At 42.2% G+C, this 17,653-nt stretch overlaps 2 protein-coding genes across 2 annotated transcripts; one reads left to right on the top strand and one right to left on the bottom strand.

The window, feature by feature from the left end:
* Nucleotides 1-2,148: 2,148 nt before the first annotated feature.
* LOC116587651 (histone H2B type 1-C/E/F/G/I) lies at nucleotides 2,149-16,036 on the bottom strand. Its single transcript, XM_032338278.1, has 2 exons — nucleotides 15,603-16,036; nucleotides 2,149-2,288 (listed from the first exon to the last, which is right to left on the bottom strand). Exon 1 carries the CDS (start codon nucleotides 15,990-15,992, stop codon nucleotides 15,612-15,614), a length of 381 nt encoding a protein of 126 aa, XP_032194169.1. The 5' UTR covers nucleotides 15,993-16,036; the 3' UTR covers nucleotides 2,149-2,288; nucleotides 15,603-15,611.
* A 215-nt stretch (nucleotides 16,037-16,251) lies between these two features.
* On the top strand, nucleotides 16,252-16,803 carry LOC116587634 (histone H2A type 1-C). The gene has a single exon (XM_032338261.1). It carries the CDS (start codon nucleotides 16,332-16,334, stop codon nucleotides 16,722-16,724), a length of 393 nt encoding a protein of 130 aa, XP_032194152.1. The 5' UTR covers nucleotides 16,252-16,331; the 3' UTR covers nucleotides 16,725-16,803.
* Nucleotides 16,804-17,653: the final 850 nt, after the last annotated feature.

Raw genomic sequence — 17,653 nt, forward strand, 5'->3', positions numbered from 1 at the left:
ATAAATAAATCTTTAAAAAATATTTTAAAAAAATAAAGAAACATTTTCCGTTATATATCTTTCCACTTAATTTACCTGTCTGACTAGGACCACTCTGAGATCCTGCTTCAAGTAATGTATCACCCTCAATCAATGCTGTAAGGATATCATTAGGCTTTATGTCACTTCCCACTGGGTGGGCAAAAATGGTTTTGCCCATGCTATGCATTTTAGTTTTGTAAGAATTTCAACATTTTTCATGAGGGAGCAGTCAAAGCCTATTCATTTAAGATTAAACATTCACCTTCTGGTGACAAGTCTCAGTCTAATACTGGTTGTGGGAACATGTGGCCCTCGGCCCTCCAAGACTATTGTCCCTGTGTGCAATGGAGGAGCTCTGGCCTTGCAATAAGGACACCTGGGCGAGCTTCCAAACCTTGCCTGTTTCTGACTCTTGTGATTGGGGCCGCATAGCACTTTATTTCTCCCAGTCTTATTCACTTTCCTGTTTTTGTTTTTTTGTTTGTTTGTTTTGTTTTGTTTATTTTATTTTTCAGTGTTCCACCATTCATTGCTATTCACGTTCCTTGTCTGTAAGTCACAGCGAAGACAGTCTTAGTCTGCTCAGGCTAGTGGAAAAAAGTACTATCGATGGGGTGGCTTAAACAATAGAAATTTATCTCCTCGTAGCTCTGGAGACTTGAAATCTGAGATCAGAGGGCCAGCATGGCCAAATTCTGGTGAGAGCTCTACATGGCTGTCTTCTGGCTCTGACCTTGAATGCTCTTTCTGTGCTGCGTGCGTACCGGAACTGTCTTTCCCTCTCGCTCTTCTTACAAGCCCACTGATCTAATTCGAGGAGGACCTCACTTTTATAACTCCTTAAGCCTCAGATACCTCCTAAAGCCTATCTCCAGATAGAGTCACACTGGGAGTTAGGGCTTCAATGTATGAATTCTGGAGGGAGAGAATGCAATTCTCATTAGACACCTCTCTCATGGAGTCATTGGGAGGCTGGTAAGGAGCAGTGTTGGTATAAAAGTAGGTTTGGTTCCACACACAGCCAAATGCAGTTTATTATTCCAGCACTGTCCCAGGCAGAGGAATCCCTGCTAAATACTAGTTTTCAGTCTTAACCTAAGAGCCTACTTATTCTGCATATGGTGCCTTCTGCGGAATGATTGTGACCAGGGGCCACAGTTCATTTCTTATGGGATCATGGCTAATGAAACCATGGGGGAGAGGTCCCAAGAGGGAAATGACATTTCAAAAAAATTTGACGGGGGCCTGTCAGGTTAACAATGCTTTCAGGCAATTCTCAGGGTAAATATGCATGCAGTAAAACAGGGATTTTCATAAAATGTTGGGATATAAATGGGCATGTTCCTTCTGGATGGCGGTTTGGCAATGTCTGTATCAGGAGCCTTACAAGAGGTGGTGACCTAGTGATTTAGTATTTCTACTTCTAGAAGTCTATCTTAAAGAGATAATCACAGGGGCGCCTGGGTGGCTCAGTGGATTAAGCCTCTGACTTCGGCTCAGGTCATGATCTCAGGGTGCTGGGATCGTGTCCTGCCTCGGGCTCTCTGCTCAGTGGGGAGCCTGCTTCCCTCTCTCTCTCTCTGCCTGCCTCTCTGCCTACTTATCTCTGTCAAATAAATAAATAAAAATCTTTAAAAAAAAAAAAGAGAGATAAGTACATATTTAAACAAAGATGTGTGATCTGTTAAATCTCGAATGCATAAAAATAAAACAGGCGTTGCAGGGACATGTGACTCTTGATCTCAGGGTCATGAGTTCAAGCCCCCACGCTGGATATAGAGATTATTTTAATAACCGGGAAAAAAAATTTTCTTAAATGGACCTCAATCTAAATAGCTAATAGCAGAGGACTGTTTATCTAAGTAATGATACAGCCACTAAATACTGTTTCTATGCATATCACCTAGAAAACTGTATATGTAGATCTATGGCATGATACCTAAACATGCTTCATATATGCATTATATGTGTATCCTATGTATCTACATTCATCTATACGTATCTGTCATATACATATTAAAAGGAGATACTAAGAGTTATTTTAATTCTTTATATATTTTTCTTTTTACAAAATTCTACAATAAGCATTTAATATTTTTATACTCAGAAAATAATATTTTAGCCAGGTTCTTACAGATCCTTCTGTGATTGTTAAAAATCTTTGCATTAATATTCTTATAGCATCACTTGTTGTTTTACGTGTGAGATGGAACGGTGTCTAGCAGTGGCCGGTGGTGGTAAAGATGTCTAAAACCCATCTGCTCCTCCTGTGAAAAGAGAGAGATTGATCAATTCATTTCTATAATTCATCAGATCCCTGATATTGTACTTGAACTCTGAGAACAACAGCAATAATGAGGATGGTTAATTTCACTGGGAGCTTGTTCTGCTCCCGGCGGTGTTCTAAGCACTTTATAGATACCAACACACTTGATCTTGCGGCAACCTTATGAGATACCTCTGGTCCTTCTCTCTGCTGTGTAGATGAGAAAATGAAGGTTGAGTTTCTCCAGTGACACAGTGAGATGGTGAATCTCTGTAGGAAGTTCACACCCTCTAGCACTGGAGTCTATGTAAACTTTTAAACAAAGGATGAATATGATCCAGCCAGTGTCCTTTACATTTGAGTTAAGTTTTTTTTTTTTTTAAGATTTTATTTATTTACTTGAGAGACAGAGAGAGAGAGAGTGTGTGTGTGCACAGAGCAGGGAGAGAGGGAGAGAGAAGGACAAACAGAGTCCCCATTGGGCAGGAAGCCCCACTCAGGAACTCAAATCCAAGACCCTGGGATCATGACATGAGTTGAAGGCAGACACTTAATGGACTGAGCAATCCAGACGCCCCTGAGCTAAGTCTTGAAGGGCAAGTAGGACGTCAGGTTAGAGCTTTTCACAAAGGAGACGCAGTGACAAAGGCCAGGTCATGGACACTGTCTAAGGTGAGGTGCTTGGGGTGGGCCACAGCTCAAACTGCCTGTGAGGGGCGAGGAAGTTCCTTATATAACCACAGTTAGAGTTCAAGCCTGTTATTCCCACATGGTACAGCTGAAACTGTGCCCAGAAGCCACCCTTCTCCCAGCTGCTCATCCCTTTGGGCAGCTAACAGATGAGGTCATGCCCCATGAGCTTTTAAATAAGTCAGATGAAACATATCTGATGGAAATGTACACAAATAAAGGCTTAGTCTACTTCTGGGGTGTTCTGAAATGCACTTTTCCTCCTCCTCTTGTCAAGCAAGCAAAGGCAAACCTGATTTTATGCCCTGCAGGTGTCCACATCCCATGCAGGAAAAGGTACAGAGAGTTTGCTTATTAGGGAATTCTCTTTTATATGTCTGGACTGAAGTGTTCCTTGGGCAGGGAGATACGGGTTCCTGTGGCAAGTGTTTGCATGCCTGGCTAATCTCAGGACCTATGATTATAACGCATGCTTGAAACAGCTAACACCCCAGTGATCATTTCGCTTCCCAAAGACAAAGATTTGTGCATCCTGCTTTGTTTGTACTTCTAGAAGTGCAATTGCCATCATATTCAGGTCGGTTCAAAGCAGAGCCTGCTGGTTGTGGGGGTGCGGACTGGGGAAAACAGTCCTCTCCCTTTAGCTGGCGAGGGGCAGTCTCCCCCACAAACGACGACTCAAGATGTGACCCCTGATGTTCGCATAGGGAGTTTAGCAGACTTACTGTCGCTTCAGATGTAGTGCTCTTAACAACGACACATGCCACGGGTTGTCTTAATCCCCGTGGAAAAGGCCCCCAATTTAAAGCTTATGCTAGAGGAAACCACGGCTCTCCCTTTGGGGGCTCACGCTCACACATGACCTCACAAGCTCATGCTCAAATGAAGACACTGATGAGGGTAGCAGAGAACGAACGACAGATACTGGGACAGATATTCCGCATTTGCAGAAGCTGTTGGTTTCCCCTCGTTCCTTCATTCCAGGCTCATCTTCAAGGGCTTAGGCCCTCCCCACTTTCCGGCTAACACATTATCGTTGGGGAATTCACTGAGTTAATAGAGTACACATTTAGAATGTTCCTGGCACACAGTTCCTGCCACCCCAGTGTTAGCAACTATTGTGATAGTGTTTTAATTCATGAAAATATAAATATTACATTTACTGCCACCGCTGACCTGCCTTTCACTGCTGTACTAGGTGACTCCCCAGAGTGTTTCTTCCTTTCTTGCATCCTATATAATTATATATGATAACTACCATTTGTGATCTGTCTTCTCCAGCCGAGATGAAAGGTCCAAGATGGCAGTGAGTTGTCCCTTTTCAAGGGGACAGTTGCTGAAGCTGGAGCAACAGAGCCAGGGAATAGTCCTTCAGGGCTGGAGCAGAAAAGGAAGACTTCCCCTTCATATGCCACCCCAAGACTCTGTCCTCATCCTTTCTGTGCCGGACATTGTCATTGGCTGGTGAAAAGCCACTGTGGGGCTTGAAGGGACAGAAGGGACAGAGGAAGTGGGTCGGGGGTGGAGAGGGCAGGGAAAGGAAGCGGATCTAGAGGCTCGCGAGAGCTTCCTTGCTCTGCCTCCATCAGCTCCTCTGTCCGCTGGCCGGATGTGGAGGCTCCAGCAGAGTATCTCTAAGACCCGAGAGTCTGCGAGGCACAAGGTGGAAGGAGTCGTCCCTGAAAGACATGGAGCCACGCCCCATCCCCTTGTGGCGGCGCATCATATGACATTTTGTAACAGATTGAGGACCTTCTGTCTTGGCTCACCATTAAGTTTTGGGGATCTGCTCCATAAAAGAGAAAGTATCACAGACCTTGCTTTGACTTGAGGCTTGTCTAGTGAAACAGACTCAACACTGCCCTTCACAGTAGCGCCTTGATCCTAGATCCGGTCTCCTAGACAATGATTAGCAACTGTCAGAGCTCCCACCCCACACGCCGGCTCCGCTCACACTGGGGCCGCGTGCTCAGAATTTCATTCCCGGGCTCATCATCGCGGTCCTTCCTCGTCGTCCTCACCACTTTAACCCTGGTTCTTTTGCTTTGGGCTTTTTTTCCCATGACACTTGCCTTCCCGCAGACCAGATATTTTCATTATTCATTTTCATTATTCATTATGTTTTCCAGTCTCACCTCCTAGAGTCCTAGTTCCCTGAAGGAAGGGATTGTGACTTTGTTCAATGATATAAGCATGCGTGAACTTGGCACATAGCAGGCATTCAAAACAATTATTGAATGAATTGACTCATTCAATCATTTATGCGTACTGACTATGTGTCAGGCCCAGTCGCAGCCCCTGGGGATCAAACCAGAAGCCCAGAGCCTATTGGACATGACAGCTAGGCAAGTAGTAAGAATTAATTGCAAACGGAGCAAGACGTACACTGAACGATTGGGAGGGCTGGTCCGAGGGGAGGCGAGGGGCAGGAGGATGTCTATAGGATGATGAGGAGAAATTTTCAAGGCAGGAAGAAGAGGGAAAGAATCAAAAGATGGAGGTCCAGCATATGTGTGGGGTAGGGAACCAGAAGGCAGGATGTGTGCAAATCTGCTGTGATCCAGATCATAAAAAACGGGGGGGTGGGGAAGGATGTTCCAGACACTGGGTAAGGACAGCACCTGCCAAAGTGTGTTTCATGGATTTGGAGAATCCTGAAGGCAAGATAAGTAGCTCCTTCAACCCCATTCCAGACCAGCCATGACATCCTAGTTCACACGCTAGCAAGACAGAGGTCCCATCACCCCTTCCCCTCATTTCCAGTTGATTAAAATTTCTGATCATTTTAGGACATGAAAAAAACAGTGTGCTATTATAACGATGGGTAGCTGTCATTATACATGTGTCCAAACCCAGAGAATGTACGACACCAAGAGTGAAATGGCAAATGGCAAACTATGGTCTTTGCGTGATTGCGATGGGATGGGTCATTGTAGGTTCATCCTTGGGGAAACAGAAGTACCATTCTAGTCAGTGGTGTTGCTAATGTGGGAGGCTCTGCCTGTGTGGGGATGATGGTACATGGGAAGTCTTTACCTCCCTCTCAATTTTGTTGTACACCATGTATATTTTAGACTGTAGGGGGAAAAATGCCCAATTCACTCAGGCATATTTATGTCTAGAACTGACTGGGCCAAACTCTGTCTCTGAACTTTAGAGCGGGGCTGGATCCCGTGACTCATGAGATCACAGCCTGAGCCAAAACCAAGCATCCGTTGCTTAACCAACTGAGCCACCCAGGCGCCCCAGTCAGCATTCTTTTTATATCAAATCACTTGTGAAATTCCCATGACTTAAGGAAAACTGGTTCTTAACCAAGATCTTCAATCATCAGCTGCTCTAGGGGCTAAGGGTCGAAGGAAGGTTATAAATGAAACTTGGCAAATATCAGCAGACCCTGAGAACGTACCACGTACATGTCACTCTACAAAGTGCTTTCTATGCATCAAAGATCTCAGATCTTCACCAACATCTAGAAGGTACGTGTTATTACCATCATCCTCAAGACACAAATGAGAACACTGAATCACACAGAGAGGAAATGTGGGTCAAACTTGGAGGTTCCATCTCTAGAGACCACAATTTTTTCCTCAGGGAGTCATCTCACTGGCATGATACTGTTTCTGGGACAAGTATTTTGTATTCGTGGTTTCATTTAATCCTCACTCCCATTTTCATGGGTGAGTAATTACGACCACCTTACAGGCTCAGAGTGGTGGGTTTGTTAAACAGTAACTCAAAGACATTTAGCTAATTATTAACACACTGTTTTCTTATGTACAGTTGTGCCAAGCAATAGGAAAATTTAATCCAACAAAGTCCAAAAAAGGTGATTATCTAACAGAGGGGAGAAAAAGCCCACAGAATAAGAACGAGATGTCATGTTTTTGCATTATTTTTAGTATAGACAATCTGTTCTAATGTAGACTAACAAGCCCTTTAAAGAAAACAATTAGTGATTCTTTAGAAACTCTCCAGTTCCTAAACTCTGGGAGCATGTGACAGGCTGTCTCTGCATAATACATTCTTCCAACCCTCAGTCAGCATGTCCATCCTATGTTGGCCATATCTTCACCCCTTCTGTCATTGGACTTTCTCAACTCCCCCACATGGGTCAAAAAACTTGTGAGGGCAATCACAAATATAATAAGAAGAATCTGAAGTCCATATAGTCTCCAAGTACTTATTTGACATGTCTTATGTAGAAGAATAGTTCTCAAAGATCATTTTGATGTATTTTAGTTAAACAAGTATCATTTTTCCTAATTATTGTTTCAATTGTAATTTGAGCCATGGTCAGAAATAAACCATGTAGCAACCCTTCTTGTTTAGGAAATTTTAGTCAAGGTGTAGAGGTCTAGGCTCTGAAGAATTTATTTTATTCCATTTCACTTCATTTTATTTCATTTCACTTCATTTTATTTCATTTCATTTCATTTAATACTGGAGAAGACGAAATCCAAAATCTAATCATTGGAAAGACTGATAATGGAGAAAAAGACAAAACGGCAACACAGAAGGAAAAAGAAGGAATGATATTCTACTCTAGTTCTCATCTTGATCCGTAGAACCTTAGGAGAAAGATTCCTACTTCCAGAATTCTGGAGAACTTTCAATGAGTCTCAAGATTGTATTTCCAAAGAGAATGTGTATCCAAGTGGTGAGATTCTAAAAATGTGTTTGCAGTGAGAAGCAAATATCCATCTGTCCTGGAATGTAAAAGCAATATTTTTAGTTGAAAGGACTGGAAATGGCCTTTCCATCATTGCTACGAAGTTGACTTTTCTTTTCTTTTCTTTCCTTTTTTAGACTGCCACATACAGGGCCTCATTTGGATGTGTCTGGAGTCTTGGAAGATTGACTACCCTACGTTCTCCTACAAATGGACCTTGAGAGCTTGTTTGGAGGTTCCAAGAGGGAGCACAACTACTCCTATACCCTTGACCAGAGAATGGTCCTCTTCTATCCACGAATCATTCTCCTTCATGGAGCACACAGCTTCCAGGAGGGATGCACATGGAACAGTGAGGGAGGAAGGGGACACCCGCCAACCAGCCAGATCAGCCAGATCAACCCTGGGGATCAGTGCAAGTGACAGATGTCACAATTCGATCACCCTCACATCCTATAGCTGACACTTCTTGAAGTCTTTAATCATATAATTTACAGAAGTGTGTCTGGTGACATCTTCCCACAAATGTAGCTTCCATTTGTTCAATTATGCTAGTGTGGGGAACAGTTATTGATAATATCTGACAATATCAGAAGGCCCTAAAGCAAAACATGTCAAAAACCAAGTCCCATGGATCTTTTGGTACAATTTCAAATGATGAGAAGTTACAAGAATCTTTAGGTAGAGACACATTATCATGATTATTAGGATAAGGAGTAAAATACAGGCACTGTAAATTTAAGTTATTTTGGGCAAATTTTAAAGTGTCTTGTATTATCCTCTTAACAGGTAGCAGATGATACAGACTGACATGATCTGTCCAATAAGAATACTTTTGTACAGATTTTTGAAAGTATTTTACCTATGATCTCAGTTCTATCATTTACAAGTAGTAAAGGTATTACCAGGTGGGGGGAAAAAAAAAACCCTGTTTTAACAATAGCATGAAATTGATTTGTTCATGTGGTTCTTGAGGTATGGTTTGAAGCCCTGCCTCAGCTTTATAGTTTTGAAATTCACATTAATTACAGATAACACAAGGGTCAATCACTTGTCCAGTCTTTGGGCTAATCAACGTATTTGTAAAATTTGAACTGGTTGATGTTAATCACTGGAGTTATTTTTATTTACATGATTATAAAGTCCGGAGATGGCTGAGCCACAGAAGCGGTATGAGAGATTTGTGGTAGTCAATTTTTATCAAAGGGCTGGCTATAATTGATTTTATTTTTAGAAATCAGACTAGACAATTGGTATAGTGCTAATGGTGAGGAATCCTTGAAAGGCTTTTTTTTGCATTGCAATTTCGGTATTTTCTTTAGCATTAGGTTTAATTTTAACTACTCAATTTTACTTTGGTTGCTTTTCCTGAGTACTTACCCATCCCCAGCTTCTGCCCCAATATTGACTGAGCCGTCTGCACAAGTTAGAAATCCCGTTTGTTTTCATACAAGTGAAAGCAAATGAACAACCGCCAGATATATCTATTTTAAGTAAATATGTCAACTCTTGAGCTGTGAGCGAAGTGCCATTCTCAGATCTGACCTGTAGACTGATTATAGAGAATAAAGTGAAAACATAACGGTAAAATCTACTTGGATTATTCTTCAGGGACAATTAATTACCAAATAATATGGCAAGGTTTTAATTAGGGAGGAACGTCAGACAAACTGGCTAAAACAAGCTTAGTGTGAGAAGAGTTGTTAAAAAGTTATGGGATTTAATTTGCAACATGGTAGATGGAACTAGAGGGTTTTATGCTGAGCGAAATAAGTCAATCAGAGAAAGACAATTATCATATGATTTCACTTATATGTGGAATTTAAGAAACAAAACAGAGGATCAATGGGGAGGAGAGGAAAAAAATGAAACAAGACGAAACCAGAGAGGGAGATAAGCCACAAGAGACTCTTAATTACAGGAAACAAACTGAGGGTTGCTGGAGGGGAAAGGGGTGTGTGTGGTGGGGGTGACTGGGTGATGGACATTAGGGAGGGCACGTGATGGGTTGAGTACCGGGTGTTATATAAGACTGATGAATCACTGACCTCTCCCTCTGAAACGAATAATACATTATATGTTAATTAATTGAATTTAATTTTTTTTAAGTTATGGGATTTACTCTTATCAGAAGGAAGTTGGAAAGCTGGATTTAGATTGGAAAATTTAAGAATTACATAAAAAACAGACTGTACCGTGATTTGACAATCAATATTTGAAAAATATGAAATACACCTGATAAATTTAATCATTCCTCCTTTACTTAGATTGTGGGAATAAATTGTTGGCTCGCCATGGCTATCAAGGAAGGCCCAGGAATATTTTTTGGTGTAAAAGATATCTTAACGGTTTCACTATTTTGTACTTAGACCTGAATCTAGGATATGATAAAAAAAATATGTCAGAGAAAGCTGGTTCTTATTTTAATATGTAAACATAAATCATAGCTATATAAAAACAAGAAAATGGTTACAGTCATATTTTAGAGTGAAATGTAAAACATTATAAAGAGATCACAGCAAATTATTTGAGGTGAGGTCAAGCACTTGTTAGAAATGATTTCAAGGGGCGCCTGGGTGGCTCAGTGGGTTAAAGCCTCTGCCTTCAGCTCAGGTCATGATCCCGGGGTCCTGGGGTACTGGGGTGCTGGGGTCCTGGAATCGAGCCCGCATTGGGCTTTCTGCTCAGCAGGGAGCCTGCTTCCCCCTCTCTCTCTGTCTGCCTCACTGCCTACTTGTGATCTCTTTCTCTGTCAAAAAAATAAATAAAATCTTTAAAAAAAAAAATGAAGAAGAAGAAATGATTTCAAGCTTGGCAAGGCACAAAAATATATCAAAAGTTCCATGTGAATCCTGAATTTTTCTCTTCCTAAGAGTGTTTTTGTTTTTTAACCAATCCCAGTAAGCCATTCTGTGCTTATGTTTAGATATACACAAACCAACCACAGATAAACAAAATGATAAATTCATAGAACGATATATTCAAAGCCTATGACTTTCTTTGTAAAGAATATTTAACTAATCAGCATCAAGAAGATAACACATATTAAACTGAATTTACTACATTAACAAACTGTAACAACTTCCTAATAAATGAACAGACTAAACATAGCCACTGTCTTGAATGCATATCTGTGTTTCTCTGAAGTTATAATAATTAACAGGATCAGAACTGTATGTGTTAACAAGAGCCCTTAAAAGAAGCAGGCGATTTGTTCCCTCATTGGCCTGAGGAAACTGGGAGCAATACCAGTCTGCCCAGGGCCTCTAGGCCAAGCAAGCATACTCATTACATTTGCTTCTACAGATTTAAAGTGGCAAAACCAAACCTATCTAATTCCGTTCTCCTAAGACATCTACATGTTCTCTAACTTGTTTATCTAGCATCTTTCTAAACTGTGTAAAAATATGAGCCTTGCATAGGTCAAATTTTTTTAGGGATGCATATTTTGCACCCTCTGATTTAGAAATTGTCTAGGTATCTGAAGATTGGGTATTAATGTACTCAATTGAATAGTCATCAAAATTCTCAGGTTTATCTATAGATTATGAATTCACCATTTAAGCTGACACACTGAGTTTTTGTGATTGGATGCAATGTTATAAACATCAGCTGTTTTAAAAATGATATGATCTGGGGCACCTGGGTGGCTCAATGAGTTAAGCCTCTGCCTACAGCTTAGGTCATGACCTCAGGGTCCTGAGATAGAGCTCCGTCCGCATCAGGCTCTCTGCTCAGTGGGGACCCTGCTTCCCCCTCTCTGCTTGCTGCTGTGCTTACTTGTGATCTCTCTCTATTTGAAATAAATTTTAAAAACCTTAAAAAAAAAAAAAAAAAAAACCACATATGGGGCACCTGGGTGGCCCAGTGGGTTAAGCCTCTGCCTTTGGCTCAGGTCATGATCTCAGTGTCCTGAGATCGAGCCCCGCATCGAGCTCTCTGCTCGGCAAGGAGCCTGCTTCCCTCTCTCTTTCTCTACCTGCCTCTCTGCCTACTTGTGGTCTTTGTCTGTCCAATAAATAAACAAAATATTAAAAAAAAAAAAAACCCTACATATCATGAACTAAAAAATTTAAGTTGTTCAAAAATAATAGAGACGTTCTCTTTTGTTTCTAAGCCTATAACCTATTAACTAAAGCCACTAATTAAATTCACAGTTAAACTTTCCTGTTTTCTCTGAGTTACAATTTAAAGAGGAAACACATTTAAAGCGTCAAGTGAAGTTTTATTTTGATTTGAGGTTCTCTTTCTTTTCTTTTAGTTTTTATTTAAATTCCGGTTAATTAGCCTACGTGTTATATTAGTTTCAGGTATGTAATATAGAGACTCAACACTTCCCTATATCACCCAGTGCTCATCACAGCCCATGCCTTCCTTAATCCCCATCACCTATTTAACCCAGTCCCCTGCCCACCTCCCCTCTGGTAACCGTCTGTTTGTTCTCTAGAGTTAAGAGGTTTTCCTCTCTGTTTTTCACCTATGATTCTTTGTTTTGTTTCTTAAATTCCACCTATGGGTGAAATCTATGATAATTGTCTTTCCCTGACTCACCTATATCACTTAGCTTGATACTCTCTAGCTCCTAGTTTCTTTTGCTTTAAGTTGTGTTTTTTAGTCTTTATATAAGCCATTTAAAATTTAAGTTTGCCTTATAAGTTATTAATTTCCTGATGAGGTAGAGTGGACAACTTGCTCAAAATTGTTTGTATTCATAAAACAAAATATTCTCAATCATTGTGCAAGTTAGAGGAGCTAATTGTGAAACCATAATAAAATCTAAAGGAGGTAACACTGATGTGGGAAACAAAAGCAGAAGAAAAATTATTAAATTGCTTTATTTTCTATAGCCCATTGACAGGTCCTTGAAGCAGACAGAGTGACATTCCTCTAGGGACTCAGCTGCCTCAATGTTGACATTTTGCTAAGGGCAAAAGGCTATCCTAGCTGGACACCCAGGACCCTGTAAGCTTATGTTAACATGTGAAAATTCTTTTGGAAACCTCCTTTATGTCTACCCCCAAGGTACATGTTGGCAATCATGCCCCAAGCTTATGGCCCACTGATATAATTCTGAAGGGTCTCCTGACTCAGGTCCTATTAGACGCTAATAAATGACCTTTTCCTAGCAATAGCGAGCCTCTTTGAGGTCCTGGAAAACTTGCTTCCAAAATTCCTTAGAGACTTACGCTACTCCGAACCCCCTCCCAACCTGAAAGTATATAATGAGCTACTCCTCATGACCCCGTTGCTGCTCTTTCTGCCCACGGGTCCTGTCCCCGGGTCCTGTCCTCGTGCTTTCATAAAATCCCCTTTTTGCACCAAAGATGTTTTAAGAATTATCTCTTGGCTGTCAGCTTTGAACCATAACATCTTTCCTACAACAAAACCAGGGCCACAGATTTGTTGATCAGTTAAGAGGGAAAAAGAAGAAGAAGGAGGAGGAGGAGGAGGAGGAGGAGGAGGAGGAGAATTAAGAAAAAATGTAACTGGGCTCCCAGGTAGCTCAGTTGGTTAAGCGTCTGCCTTCAGCTTGGGTCATAATCCCAGGATCCTGGGATCGAGTTCTACGTGGTGCTTCTTGTGCCTCTTGCTCAGCGGGGCGTCTGCTTCTCCCTCTGCCCTCCCTCCTGCTCATGCTCTCTCTTTCACGCTCTCTCTCTCAAATAAATAAATAAAAATCCTTAAAAGGAAAAAAAGAAAAAGAAACAAGTGTAATTAAGAACAGAGATCTCTAAGCAAACACCATTGTTGAGAATATAAGTAAATTCTCTGATACCCTTCTAAGTTTTGTAGGAAATTCTTCTTACTTTCTAGTGCCCTAGCTCTTACAACAAACACATTAAGATTTAGTAACTATTAATGTCTGTTTTGTAAAAGTACTGGAAGCCTTCTCTTTTTTTCTGACTCAGTAATCTGATTTATAACACCATGTTTCTTCTCTCTTCTTTCTACTCCCCCGGAAGGGACAATTCCTTGGAATTATTGGATCATTCACTTTGGAGGCTTCTGCAAGCTGGAAATTTGGTTAACTGGTTTTCTTTCTTGTCATTAGTCTCCTGTAAGGCCTAACCACTCAAAGTCAAAGTTATTACAGTTTGCCCTTTTTTACTTGTATTATCTTTGAGGCAGGAATCCTATTTTTGCAGATGCTGACAACTATTTGGATACATAATGTGTAAACAAAAGAAAAGACCACTTTGAAAGGAGGAAAGGGACTCATCTTTAATTTCAGGAATCCACAGCATGCAAACACTAAACACCAAACCCAATGGATCACATTAAAGGACAGAAAGAAAAATACCAACTTCCAGTTTATATGTTCTCAAATGTCAGAGAATATCAGAATCCCCAGACAAACACAAACAACACAGAAAAGATTAACAAGTGCCCTAGAGTTCAGACTGCCTGTCCTCTGCCACCAATAATCACTTCATGATCTGACATAAAACCACTAATGTGTAACGATCGACAGAGTGCACTCAGAATAAGAGCCAAAATAAGAAACAAATTTAGGCAGGAACACATTTCAGCACGCAGTAGCGGAAAGCAGATAAGCATAAAACTCAAACTGCCCAGGGTTGGACAAGAAACTTCTCCAGGTCGCACATTTCTATTGATTCCTTGGCAGGACTTAAGTAAACAATGTCTTGGTAAAACTTTAGAAATAAATTATCAAGTTGTTAATGATTAGCCCGCCCTTCACTTGTATAGAAAGGGGAACAAGCTACAGGATTACTCCATCCAACACAGGCAAATCAGAATTTATATAAGAGACAAAGGGAAGAAGGAAAACAAAAATAAAAACAAAAACAAACCAAAGACCTTGTAATCACCTGGGTAACAGTGAACCTGCACATTTTTGGGGTAGCCTGTAGTTGGCAGTCTGAATTGGACCATCAGTCCTTGAGCAGATTCACTAGACACATAGAAAAAAAAAATCCAATTTCAGTTGTTGAAGGATTCTGGAAGCCTTAGTTTGGCTGAGGAGCTAGTGTGACTAACATCTGGAACTGTCGTTTTTGCACTTCGACCTAAACTATGTCAAAACGCTTTCAAGTTAGGCAACCAGAGCTGTGCTCCAATGCAAGCCTAAGGCCAGGCAGGCCTTTAATATTATTCCCAAGTGTTAATTAAAACTGCAGGTATAAGATCATGAGGCCCTTATGTTAAGTAACTTGCTAGTCTACATCATGTTTCATCTAAAATTGTACAAGTCTGTGTTCTTTTGTAACAGAATTTATTCCCTGTGTTTTCCCATGTTTTTTAATGGAAAAAGGCAAATTTCACCGCAAAGTACTGAAATGTGTTCCAGAACCTGGATAAGACAAATGGAGAAGAGTGCTTCTTTCACCTAAAATTCTTTGCCTGGAGCAAAGCTCATGAGTAAAGAGATTAAACTGTAACTTCCTAGGCTGCGCTGTTTGCTAAATTCAAGTTCTCTAGTGGGAGATTTTGAGTATGCCAAGTTCAAAAGCGTCTTTCCTATCCATTCACCTCCGATCTCCGCCGCTAGTACTTATCTACCTTTAGTTCAGCCGCCCTTGGAAACAACCAAGTTATCCAGCAACTTTGAGCAGAGGTCTAATAAAGCCATGGGTCGATTCTGACTGTTTAACATAAGCCACCTTTTAAGATCAGAAGATCTCTGCGCTCAAATGAATTAGATCAATTATGGCAGAATTTGAGAATGGGAGACTCCAGAATAGCATGGGTTTTCCTGAAGATGGCCCCCAGGAGCCTGGAATAATAGGAATCCTATTAACTTCCGCTTCGTATTGTCTTAACACCCTTAAGAGAGACTAGTAATTCCTTCACTGGTAATGATTTTCTAATTAAGGTAGAATACTTGACCCAAGCCCCTCAAGCACAATTCTGTGTTGGATTACAGCTCTCTTAGTGGAAATGTGGGTGGCTCTGAAAAGAGCCTTTGGGGTTGGATGACAGGACGCTTACTTGGCAAGTTTACTTGGAGCTGGTGTACTTGGTGACGGCCTTGGTGCCCTCGGACACGGCGTGCTTGGCCAGCTCCCCGGGCAGCAGCAGGCGCACGGCCGTCTGGATCTCCCTGGACGTGATGGTCGAGCGCTTGTTGTAGTGCGCCAGGCGGGACGCCTCGCCCGCGATGCGCTCGAAGATGTCGTTGACGAACGAGTTCATGATGCCCATGGCCTTGGACGAGATGCCGGTGTCGGGGTGCACCTGCTTCAGCACCTTGTACACGTACACCGAGTAGCTCTCCTTGCGGCTGCGCTTGCGCTTCTTGCCGTCCTTCTTCTGCGCCTTGGTCACCGCCTTCTTGGAGCCCTTCTTCGGGGCCGGCGCGGACTTGGCTGGCTCAGGCATTTTGAAACCTCAGAACGGCCGAAGTGAAGTGAAAGTAGGAAGCGAATCTGTGCTACTTATAGGGCTTTTATGCTAATGAGGGATGCAGACAGACTCTTAGTTCATTGGAAGACAAGCAGCGAGGCTGTCATCCATGGGCAGAACTATGCAAATGAGGTATGGAAATAAAGCTTTTCTATTGGCTACTTGACTGAGTCTTGTTACCATCCAATCAGACAACCGGACTTACTCCCCAGGAAATGCCTATAAAAGCAGCGGTGTTCCTTCTTCCATTACTGCTAAGTCGGCCTTGGCAAGCGATTTGTTTTCTTGTTTTGGCTTTTCTTTTCTGTGCCTGCAATGTCTGGACGTGGCAAGCAAGGAGGCAAAGCTCGGGCCAAGGCGAAGTCCCGCTCCTCTCGCGCTGGCCTGCAGTTTCCAGTCGGCCGTGTGCACCGCCTGCTCCGCAAGGGCAACTACGCCGAGCGTGTCGGGGCCGGCGCGCCCGTGTACCTGGCGGCCGTGCTCGAGTACCTGACGGCCGAGATCCTGGAGCTGGCGGGCAACGCGGCGCGCGACAACAAGAAGACGCGCATCATCCCGCGCCACCTGCAGCTGGCCATCCGCAACGACGAGGAGCTCAACAAGCTGCTGGGCCGCGTCACCATCGCGCAGGGCGGCGTGCTGCCCAACATCCAGGCCGTGCTGCTGCCCAAGAAGACCGAGAGCCACCACAAGGCCAAGGGAAAGTGAACTGACAAGCGTCTTAGTTTCCGGAAGCGTTTTCAAACCCAAAGGCTCTTTTCAGAGCCCCCACCAGTTCAAAAAAAGAGCTAACACTACTTTAGACTAAGGGGGAAATAGGCAAAGGTAAGTCAACTTTTTCTGAAAAGATATCGAGGCTTCAAGACCTCGGAGACTGGCTTAGGGTGTAAGTGTCAATCATTAATGGGAAACTGCAAACTGATAAGGATCTAACCATTGCGTATGCCTAATGACTCTCCTAAGCCATGCATACCCGGCAGGTCGAGTAAGGCCCAACTTAAAACAACTTAATTGCAGAAGTCTGCCGGTATTTGAATTTTGTCTTGCGGACTTAACTCGGATGTTACTGAAGGCAAACTTAACTGAGTAACACGGGAACCTCCCTGGCCAAACCATCTTCGATGCTTCGTCTTAAGCGGCAAGCAACCGGTCTAGACTAATCCCGTAAAGGAGTTAGGCTCCTTTCCCTTGGTTTTCAAAGTATCACCTGAAACTTAGGCATGAAAAGGGGCCTCTGGAAAATGGATTTCCCTGCGGTGATATAAGGGGTTGACTGAATTCAGATTCGAATTACAGCTTTTTCCCGTTTACAAATTAGTTGTATTTGGGGCTACTTTCTAATTTTGTCATCCGTAAATTTGAGGTAGATTGATGGTGTCACCCTTAGGTTTTTGTGCCAATTAAACCACTTAAACGCCCTTAACCTAGATTACTGCTTGACATTCAACGAGCTGGAATTAATACATTTCAAGAGGCTCAAATGCCTAGATTCCTAAGGCAACCAAAAACAAAACAAAAAACTATGGCCACAGGCCTCCCCAAAGCTGTTGCTACTAAAGGTCTGGCAACTTAGCTGCTCCAGCCCCAGAAGTGGCAATCTGGGAGCATGGAAAAATTCCTACGATCTTATTTTCTAG

This window comes from Mustela erminea, chromosome 4, assembly GCF_009829155.1.
Source record: "Mustela erminea isolate mMusErm1 chromosome 4, mMusErm1.Pri, whole genome shotgun sequence".
NCBI classification, from domain to species: Eukaryota; Metazoa; Chordata; class Mammalia; order Carnivora; family Mustelidae; genus Mustela; species Mustela erminea.

Coding starts and splice junctions, on each gene's coding strand:
- LOC116587651 (XM_032338278.1), bottom strand. CDS start 15,992: ATGCCTGAGCCAGCCAAGTCCGCGCCGGCCCCGAAGAAGGGCTCCAAG.
- LOC116587634 (XM_032338261.1), top strand. CDS start 16,332: ATGTCTGGACGTGGCAAGCAAGGAGGCAAAGCTCGGGCCAAGGCGAAG.